This window comes from Bison bison, unplaced genomic scaffold, assembly GCF_000754665.1.
Source record: "Bison bison bison isolate TAMUID 2011002044 unplaced genomic scaffold, Bison_UMD1.0 scf7180017864322, whole genome shotgun sequence".
Taxonomy (NCBI): Eukaryota; Metazoa; Chordata; class Mammalia; order Artiodactyla; family Bovidae; genus Bison; species Bison bison.
The window spans coordinates 1,243,802-1,254,939 of NW_011494894.1; the positions used below are offsets into that span (position 1 = coordinate 1,243,802).

An 11,138-nucleotide genomic window follows, 5' to 3' on the forward strand; every position below is an offset into this window, starting at 1 on the left:
TGCACCAGTACCAATGATACTGATGAATGTCTGCAGGGCAGACACAGAGAACGGACTTGTAGACACAGCAGGGGAAGGAGAGGGTGGGACGAATTGCAAGCGCAGCACTGAAACAGATGTATTACCTTAGGTAAAGCAGCTAGCTAGTGGGATGCTGCTGTATAACACAAGGAGCTCAAAACATGCTCTATAACAACCTAGAGGGGTGAGATGGCATGGGGCGGGTGGGAGGTTCAAGAGGGAGGGCACGTATGTATACTTACGGCTGATTCACGTTGTTGTGTGGCAGAAACCAATACAACATTGTAAAGCAATTATCCTCTGAGTATAAAAACAATAATTAAAAAAAAGACTTCACCTTCTAATATAAGGGGTATGGGTTTGACCCCTGATTGGGGTGCTAAGATCCCACATGCCTCACCACCAAAAAACAGAACATAAAACACAAGTAATATTGTAACTAATTCAATAAAGACTTTAAAAATGGTCCATGTTAAAAAAAAAAGACAAGATGGGATGAAATCTAAGAATACATGAAAATGAGATACGACTTTGAGGAGATACGAGTTGATAATAATGGCTCTGGACAACATTTTACTGAGTATTACTATATATCAGGGGTCAAGACACATTGAAGTTCTTTATATTTATTACCCATTTATTTCTCACAACAATCTTATGAAGAATATTGTCCCCCCACCCTTCCCCTGTGGAAACTGAGGCACAGAGTAACTAATCCAGTCATGCAATTAGTAAGTCAAATAGCTAGGGTTTGAGTCCAGTTCATTTGGCTCTGGAGCCTGGGCCCTTAAGTGTGTGCCCATGTTAAGTTGCTTCAGTCACGTCCGATTCTTTGCAACCCTATGGACTGTAGCCTGCCAGGCTCCTCTGTCCATGGGGTTCTCCAGGCAAGAATATCAGTCGGTTGCCATGCCTTCCTCCAGGGGATCCTCCCGACCCAGGGATCGAACCCACGTCTGTCACGTCTCCTGCATTGACAGGCAGGTTCTTTACCCCTAGCACCACCTGGGAAACCTATAGTAGACTACCTCAATAACTAAGAATACCTAAATCATGTGCCAGGTGTTCTTTACTCACTTAATCCTCCTGTTAATGGTCTTATAAGGCATGTGCTATTACAGATCAGCTCAGTAACTTGCCCAAGTTCACACAGTTAAGCGAGTACTAAAGTTGGAATTCAACTCCAGGTAGCCAGGCTCGAGGTCAGATACTCTTCTCTACTATTCTAAATCCTCTTGCTGCTATGCTCCATGATGATGACAGGGTCAGATACAGAACTTCGTTAAGTGCAGGGAAGGCAAAAGATAAGGTGGGCAAGAATAAGACAGGCTCAAGTTGGTGACAGTGTGGAGGGCAATTTTTTATTTTGTTGGCCAGGATGCATGGCATGTAGAATCTTAGTTCCCCAGCCAGGGATCAAACCTGTGCTCCCTGCAGTGGAACCATGGTGTCTTAACTACTGGATTGCCAGGGAATTCCACCATAGAGGGAAATTAGATACCATGCTAACTGGTGTCCAGGGCACTCAGAGGACTCCCAATCCCATTCCTTCTTGCTAAGGACCATAGGAAAGACAAGTTATTTTTAAACAGATGGAGCCTCAACAATCAGAGAGAGGGGCCTCCCTGCAAGGCATTCAGGAAGCTCTTCTGTGCTGAAAGGAGAGTTATCTTTCCAATCTGGCAGAAGACAATCTCCAACCTTCACTGAATAATGGGGAAATGGGGCCCTAATGTACTTTGCTACTTTTTGATTTCAGGAGAGGGGTGCCTAAATGTTTACTGTGAACATGTGGATTGGAGGTACTACTGGGGCAAGTAAAGAAAGGTCCATTTAAAATTCTACCCATTGCTGGTAATCATTTTGAAATGTATAGAAATATGGAAACACTATATTGTGCATCTGGAATTAACATGTTGTAGGTCATTATACTTAAAAAAAAAAGGATCTAAAATTAAATTCTATACACAGATTCACTTCCTGAACAGTTGGCTTTTGTTTTTTTGGTGAACTATGTAGGTTTCCTAGTACATAAAGGTATTTTAAAAGCCTCAGAATAATGAATAGTAAGTTGTCCTGAATATCATGCAATGCAATTAGTTCATTTCTCAGAAATCCATATAGACTTCTTAACAGAATGAAGTCCTTTGGATTTAGTTATTTGTTTGTTCACTCAGGGCCATCACTAAGTTATCTAAAATAATATCTAAATCAATGTTTAGAAAATCATGTTTGTAGAAGAAATTTGCAAGTTTTTTTAAAAAAAGAAAGAGATTCACTTACAAAGTAAGCAATTATTTAAAATATACAAAGCTTGTTAGTTGCAATCATTCAGTAAATATTTATTGAAAACCTATTGCTAGGTACTATTTCAAGTTCTCAGTCTACAGCAACAGCAGCAATGCAACAAAACTTTCAGCCCTGCCTTCAAGGAACTTACATTTTAGTGGGGAAGGAGGAAATAACCAAAAAAAGAAAAGAAAAGTAAAATATAGGACATTTTAGAGTGTGCTAAGCATTAAGGAGAAAAATAAAGCAGGGGAAGCAGTTAGGGTGGTATGTGCAATTTACATAGGATGACTAAGGAAGACATTAAAATTTCTTAAGGTTTAGTATTATGTAGTTTTCACCTTCACTGATAAGTATCTGATAATAAGTTTATATGCTACCAAAATAATGATGTTCAGTTCAGTTCAGTCCCTCAGTCATGTCCGACTCTTTGCGACCCCATGAATCGCAGCACGCCAGGCCTCCCTATCCATCACCAACTCCCGGAGTTTACCCAAACTCATGTCTATCGAGTCGGTGATGCCATCCACCCATCTCATCCTCTGTCGTCCCCTTTTCCTCCTGCCCCCAATCCCTCCCAGCATCAGGGTCTTTTCCAATGAGTCAACTCTTCGCATGAAGTGGCCAAAGTATTGGAGTTTCAGCTTCAGCATCAGTCCTTCCAATGAACACCCAGGACTGATCTCCTTTAGGTTAAGTAGCAATAAAGTGTATCAGGTTTTAGCATTCTAGGTAGCAACACTTTTTAATATTAAGTCCATTGTGAAATACCCCTAGTTTCAATTTCACTTTAATAATGAATATGTGTCTAGAAAAATGGTCCATAGCTAGCTAGTGGGAAGCTGCTGTATAGCAGAGGGAGCTCAGCTTGGTGCTCTGTGATGACCTAGAGGGGTGAGATGGGGAGCTGCTGGGGAGGCTCAAAACAGAGGGCATATATACATATATATTGCTGCAGTCCATGGGGTCGAAAAGGGTCAGACACAACTGAGTGACTGAACAACAACAAACAGGTGATTCACATTGTTGTATAGCAGAAAGAAACACAACATTGTAAAGCAATCCTACTCCAATTAAAATACATAAATAAAAAATGTGAAAGTCGTTTGGACCACTTCAACTCTTTCTGATCCCATGGACTGTAGCCCGCTAAGCTCTCTGTCCATGGAATTCTCCAGGCAAGAATACTGGAGTTGATAGCCATTCCCTTCTTCAGGGGCTCTTCCTGACCCAAGGATCAACCCCCAGGTCTCCCTCTTCCCAGGCAGATTCTTTACCAGGGAAGCCACTTGGAGTCTTCTTTTTTTCTTCAAATTTAGTTTCCCAAGAAGTAGCAGGGCTGAGATTTTCTGTTGTCCAAAAAGACTTACAAGGCCACGTGCGCTCTTGAGAGCAGGGAATATGTCTGCTTTTTATTTTTTTATTCCCCAGAGTCCATGACGGTATGAGGCACATTCCTTTCAAAGCAAGTTTGGTGCCTGGAAGCCAAAGAGTGAGTTCAGTTAACCACTAACTGAAAGTGTGGGTGCACGGGAGACCGTTAAGCAACTGGGCCTGCTCAGACACAACACATCCCCAGGAAATTCCAATTTCACAAGGGCATATTTCTTAAGAAATCTCTTTACTTGGAACAGAATGCTTTCTTGCGTTTTTCCAATGTCGAGATAGCACCAATTGATGAAACCTGGTCCAGTTTGCTCTACAGGCAGGGTCTGATATCGACAGACAGCTGCACTGGGCCAAGGAGGCCAAGTTCGTCCTCCGCCACTATCAAACTTGGCTCTAGGGGAGCCCCTGTAAGCGGAAAGACTGATGACCGCCTGTCTCTGCTCTGTTTCTCCTACCCCCTCGCTCCCCTCCCAAGTTACTAGATCCAAGCGTCGCCTCTCGCCCGCTCGTTCGCCCATCCCCGAGTCTGAGGACTTCTGCCTACCGCATCCTTCCAAGTGGCGATCACCCAGCCGCGCGACCTCCAGCGTGGCCCTCCTCCTCCGCCACCCGGCAAAACGTGCCTCGCCCCGCCCCTCCGGACGCGCCCTGATTGGCTCCCGCGGGCGAGGGCGCCCGCTGATTGGCCCGAGGGCGCGATGACGCTGCGCTCACCTACCCGGCCTGGTACCCGTGGGGACGCCCGCCGGGGCCGCGCGTGGGGTCCAGGACCTCGCTTGCGGACTCAGGCGGCACGGCTTTGCCGCTCTCGGTTCACACCCAGGCTCCCCCAGCTGGGGAGACCGTCGCAGGAGCGCCGGCCGAGGGGTAGGGGTTTTGGGGGTGGTTGCCGGGAGGGCCTTGGGGCGTAAGCTGGGGGAGGGGTATAGGGCGGGGAGGAGAGCGGGGGCGCCCGGCGGCTCCGGGGCGCCCGGGGACATGGCGCGGCCGGACGATGAGGAGGGGACCGCGATGGTGAGCGGACACCCGCCGGCGAACGGATACCTCCCGGTTCCGGGGGACGCGCCGGCCGGAAAGGTGAGCGCGGAGACGCAGAACGGGCCCACGGCCGGCTGTCTGGCCTTGAACGGGGTTTCTCGGGACAGCACCAAGGCCACCGCCTCGGGAACCCCGGACGGGCCGAAGACTCCGCTGGCCCCGGAGGAGGAGACCCAGGCCCGGCTGCTGCCCAAGGACCCGGGCGAGGAGACCCCGGGGGGCGAGGGCACGCTGGTGCCCCGGATCGCGCTCTCCCCGAGGCGCTTTGTGGTGCTGCTTATTTTCAGCGCCTACTCCCTGGTGAACGCCTTCCAGTGGATCCAGTACAGCATCATCAGCAATGTCTTCGAGGGCTTCTACAACGTCTCCTCGCTGCACATAGACTGGCTGTCCATGGTGTACATGCTGGCCTACGTGCCCCTCATCTTCCCAGCCACCTGGCTGCTGGATACCAGAGGCCTGCGGCTCACCGCCCTGCTGGGCTCCGGCCTCAACTGCCTGGGCGCCTGGATCAAGTGCGGCAGCGTGCAGCAGCATCTCTTCTGGGTCACCATGCTGGGCCAGTGCCTGTGCTCCGTGGCCCAGGTGTTCATCCTCGGCTTGCCCTCCCACATCGCTTCAGTGTGGTTTGGGCCCAAGGAGGTGTCCACAGCTTGCGCCACCGCTGTGCTAGGGAATCAGGTAAGGCTGGGTGATAGGTGAAAATCGAATCCTGAAGGACCAGATAAAACGGTTTAGGCCGCAGGGTCTAGGAATATGGATGAACCCTTAGGAGGCATTCTATAAAGGAAGGAGAGGAGATGAGTAGTCACAAAATAAGAAGCAGTCTTGGATGAAAGAGGGGCTTTGGTTATTTGTGGAAACAGAACTTTCAAAACCAGTTTTAAATGACTACCTTGTCATCTCTGAGAATTATCTGTAATTAATGGTATATGCCCATAAACGCATAACACTTGTGAGTGCTGCAGTGAATGAGACTGAGGTAGGTATTATTTTTGTAGGAAGGTGTTGGATTCAAAGAAGTTTGTTCTTAGTTTGAGTGGTCAATGTGAACAACTTCTGTTTAATTTTATGTATTAGCAGTCAGTGGAGTGCCTGGTACGTAGCAGACGTTTATAAACGATTGCCAAATGTTCTATTGATAAGGACCTCACAGCATTACTGTGTCCAGTTACCAAGTTTTAATGGTGAGAAAATGCAAGACAAATCACAGATCATGGAATCCATTGTAAAAAGGTGGCTTATTTTGCCCAGTCTCCATTAAGGTGTTTCCTAGACTTTACCAACACCATAGGTTCAACTTCCATTAGCATTCCAGTAGCATTATTAGGTAAAATATGTGTGTGTGTGTGTGTGTGTGCACATGTGTGTGTGTGTGTTATTTGCAAAATGGTTCTTTTAATATTTAAAATTTAAATTTTGCATATGAAGTCCTATGATAGTTGATGTAAATTATATTGAGTGTTCAGCTTGAGAAGAATCAAGTTAAAAAACTATAACAAAAACGTCACCTCTCTCTATTCATATATCACTACATGTAGCTATGTAACCCACTCCAGTACTCTTGCCTGGAGAATCCCATGGACAGAGTAGCCTGGCAGGCTACAGTCCGTAGGGTTGCACAGAGTCGGGCACGACTGAAGTGGCTAAGCAGCAGTAGCAACTATGCAACAAAAGATTGTTACTCTCTTCTGATCTGACACTTGTTTCAAGATCAGAGTAAAATCTATTTAAAATCAATGTAAAGAGAAACTCTAAATGTAGGCCTACTGCTTTTATTTATTTCCTTTAAAAGTAGAGAAGAAGGGATAGTTTGAAATTTAGTTGTAAAAAAAAAAAAACAAAGAAATTTAGTTGTATATTCAAAATAATTTGTGACATATTTTAGTTGGTTGCTTCTGCATGTTTGGATAGGAACTGTTTCTTTAAAATATTTTTCATTTACAAAATCATGTTCAAGATTAATACTTCATTGAGCATGATAGAAATACCAACTCCTTACCTACGAATTATCTATTTCATGAATAGTAAATAGAAATGTTTTCTCATAGGTAGATTTCCCTCTGACAGTTAGCCTCGCTCTGGGACTTCCTCCTACATTCTCCCTAAGTGTTCTCATCCTTTCTTGTCTCTAGTAGCTGTGCACTTGCTCATGACTCCCAGCTGTGCATCTTTAGCCTGTTTATAGAGTGATCATTCATAATAATAATCAACATTATTGAACATTCACGAAGCCTGGTACCATACTAAGTACATTACACACACTGTATCATTTAATTTAATGTAATAAGATAGGAACTATTAGTCTTCTCCTTTTATGTATACAGAAGCTGAGACTTGGAGGGCTAAAATTATTTTCCAAAAGCCACACACCTCATTAGTGGTAGCATTCACACTTAGGTCTGTCTGATTCCTGAATCCTGTTTTTTTCTATCCATTTACAGTACCAAGTCTCTAACCTGAGAGAAACCTGTTTTAAGAAAACATTTTTAAAAATTTTTAGTGCTTCAGCCAAATTGCACAGCTCATGGGATCTTAGTTCCCCAACCAGAGATTGCCCCAGCAGTGAAAGCATGGAGCCATAACACTGGGCCATCAGGGAATTCCCAAGAGAACCTTTTTTATGTATTTATTTGGCTAGTCTTAGCTCTGACATGTGGGATCTAGTTTCCTGACCAGGGATGGAACCTGCACCCTCTGTGTTGGAAGCTTGGAATCAACTACTGAACCACCAGGGACTTTGTAAAACACAGATCAGATCATGTCATAACTGCTTTGAACTCTCCAGTGGTTTTCCATAGTAATTAAAATCTAAATTCTTTACTCTGACAAAACTTTACTAATATGTTTTTGGTTGCTTAAACACTAAGCTTGCATTTTGCATAAGGGCCTTTGCAAAAGCATTCTTTCTGCCTGGAAGGTTCTTCCTCATAGGATCACATTGTTACAACCTTAATATCACTCTGCTCTCAGTTTAAATTCATTTTAAATATCATTCAGTGGCGTTTCTTGAGGATCTCATTTAAAGTTGCCCAGTCAATCTATTATTACACCGTGTTCTTTAATCCTGTGTAGTGCTTATCAGTGTCTAATATGTTTATGAAAGTGTTAGTCGCTCTGTCATGTCCAACTCTTTGTGACTCTATGGACTGTAGCCCGCCAGGCTCTTCTGTCCATGGAATTCTCCAGGCGAGAATACTCAAGTGGGTTGCCATTTCCTTCTCCATGGTATCTTCCTGACCCAGGGATCAAACCCAGATCTCCCGCATTGCAGGCAGATTCTTTACCATCTGGGCCATAGAAATTGTTAATTATTGCTCATCTCCCATCCCCACCATTAGATGCTCAATTTCATTAAGTAGGCACATAGTCTGAATGTACAACATTTACTATAGTGCCTGGCACATTATAGTTTCTCCATAAGAATTTATTCAATAAATTAATGAGCTTCAGACTCATATAGATACTGGTCAGCCAGATATTTCCACTTGACTCTCCCACATGACCCCACCAATCAAAATTTGCCTTGTCTTCTAGCTCATTGCTTTCCATTTCTGTGGTCGCAGCTTAGCCTTGGCCACCTGCAGCCTCGCCTAGAGCTTTGCTAACTGATTTTCCTATCTGCTTTCCTCTCTCTAATTGTCCATTTGCATCCAGTGTGGTCTTTTAACGTGCAAATCTGTCCTGGGCACTCGCTTGCCCTGCCTGCATTGTCTTCCATTGCCCTTAGGGGAAGAAAGTCAAACTCTATTAAGGACAAAGTGAGACTTCTGGTTCCGCCTTCTGCCAGTTGCTCAGCGTCACCTGTCTGCAGCTCCCATTTCTCACATACCGCCCCCGCCCCGCTTCCTCTGCTCTGAGGGCAATTGTGCACTGCTTACAGTTTGTCAGGGCTTCCCTGGTGGCTGAGACAGTAAAGAATTTGCCTGCAGTGCAGGAGACCTGGGTTAGATCAGATTCTCACAAGGTCATGCTGTCTGTTTCCTGTGTACGTGATGTCCTTGACTGGGAACATTTCTTGTTCGATTGGCAAGCTCTAACTTCTTATCCGGATCTTTGCCCCTTCAGAAATTTTTCCGGAACCCCAAGTCTATATAAGATGCTCCTCCAAAGTACTGTCTTAACTAAGGTGACCATATGTTCCAACTGGCCTAGAATAGTTCAGATATACACCTGTTGTCCAGCACAACTGCTCGTGGAGTCCCCTTCACTCCAACTAGTATTCTTGCTTGGATAATCAATTACACAATCCTCACAGTCTTGACAGCCTCTCATCACAGTACTGCACTTACGACACTCGTAATTACCCGTTAAATTGTCTCTATCCAGCTTTTTATAGGGAGAAAGTGAAATATTTGGTAAATGTTACTATCTCTGCCTCAGGCTCCTTTTTGAAACCTATCTTGGACCCTTCTTCTCATGTCCAAAGAATCGGATCTCTCGCTCTGTTGAATCTCCTTTAATATCTTGGTTTTATTTCTCTTGTGATTATCATAGCCCAATTTTATTTTACTGAGGTGAAATTCACATAAAATTAATCACTTTAAAGTGTACATCTCTGTGGCATTTAGTCCATTCACAATGTTGTTACAACCATCGCCTCTAGTTCCGAAACATTTTCATCTGCCCTCAAAGAAGACCCAGTTCCACTAAGCAGTCACTCCTCATTTCCCCCTCTCTCTAGCCCCTGGCAACCACTAATCTGCTTTTTCCCTATGGATTTCCCTAGTCTAATTAAAATCATACAGTATGTGACCTTTTGTGTCTGGCTTCTTTTAGCATGTTTTCAAAGTTTACCCATGCTACAGCAACTGTTGGTATTTCATTCTCTAAATAATATTTCATTGAATGATATACCACATTTTGTTTATTCATTCATTGATGGACAGTTTGGTTGTTTCCACCTTTTGGCTATTGCAAATAGGACTGCTTTGGATATTCATGTGCCATATTCAATACCTGTTTTCAGTTTGGGGGGTATATACCTAAGAGAGGAATTAGGTTATATTCTATATACTATACCTATATAGTATAATTACTATATAGGTTATATAGTAATTCTATGTTTAACTTTTTAAGCAACTGCCAAATTGTTTACCTTGGTAACTGCGCTGTTTACAATCTTACTAACATTGTACAAGAGTTCCAGTTTCTTCATAACGTTTCTTATTTTCTGTTTTGTTTTTTTTTTAAATTATAGCCATTCTAGTGGGTATAGTTTTGATTTGCGTTTCCCCAATAACTAATAATATTGAGCATTTTTTCATGTGCTTGTTGGGCACTTGTATATCTTCTTTGGAGAAAAGTCTGTTCAGGTTCTTTGCCCATTTTTGAATTGGGATGTTTGTCTTTTTTGTTATTGGGTTGTAAGAGTTCTCTATATGTTCTGCATAGTAGAGCCTTATCAAATATATGCTTTACAAATATTTTTTCCCATTCTGCAGGTTGTCTTTTCTCAGCATTTTGTGTGTGCGTGCATGTGTATTTTTATTATCTTTTCTGATTTAAGTAGCCAAAGGGTAAGGAGTGTAGCTTACACAACTTTATAGCAGCATCATTTGAGTGATTGGAGCTTAGTAAATGTTTATTGAATAGGGAAGACGTTTGTCAGCGATTTTCCTTCAATAGTAGAATGGTAAAAACACATTAGAACATGGTTCTTTAGAGCTTACGAAAGCACCTTACACATACTGGTGTTTTTTTTTAATGTTGTATTAATTACTTTTTTCCCTTATAAGAAGAAGAATTAACAGAACTGTTTATTTTACAGCTTGGAACTGCAGTTGGCTTTTTGCTGCCACCAGTTTTAGTGCCCAACACACAGAATAACACACAACTGCTCGCTCGTAATATCAGCACCATGTTTTATGGAACATCAGCTGTCGCCACACTTTTATTTATTTTAACAGTAATTGGTAAGTGACTTACTTTCCCTAAAGCTTAACTAGATAAGTGCATGACAAACATAGGAAAATAAAAATAAACGACCCTGAAAACTTGTACTGATGATATCTCAAGTGCTATTTGCATATTTCATTCTCGCTGTTCACTTTCTTGATTAGATTATGAATGCTGCAACCCTAGGGGTATGCTGTGGTTCATTACATCTGTCTTAATATTGTACAGGGTTGGAAGACTAATTTCATCTCATTTATCTCCCTACTAATTTTTCTTTCCTGATAACTTGGTTTCAAGCATATTACCTGTCTTCTCTTTGCATATCCATCTATACGGTCTGCATCTTAGACACTAACCTCTCCAGGAACAAGTTCTTGTCATGCTTTGCAATGATGCAAATAGGCCATCACCTTCCTTTGAATGATAAATCCTTCCAGGGATCCCCAATTTAACAACTGGATCTGACATGCTGGCCAGAGAATGACCCTGGGCAGCAGCCAGCC

At 43.3% G+C, this 11,138-nt stretch overlaps 1 protein-coding gene across 1 annotated transcript in view; it reads left to right on the plus strand.

Annotated features, from left to right (window-relative positions):
- Window positions 1-4,424: 4,424 nt before the first annotated feature.
- The window catches only part of FLVCR1 (feline leukemia virus subgroup C cellular receptor 1), a 26,520-nt gene continuing 19,806 nt past the window's right edge, over window positions 4,425-11,138 (plus strand). The window contains exons 1-2 of the mRNA XM_010853040.1: window positions 4,425-5,418; window positions 10,508-10,652. Of these exons, the coding sequence (XP_010851342.1) occupies window positions 4,678-5,418; window positions 10,508-10,652 (886 nt within the window). The 5' untranslated portion in view covers window positions 4,425-4,677. The remainder of the gene's footprint in view (window positions 5,419-10,507; window positions 10,653-11,138) is intronic.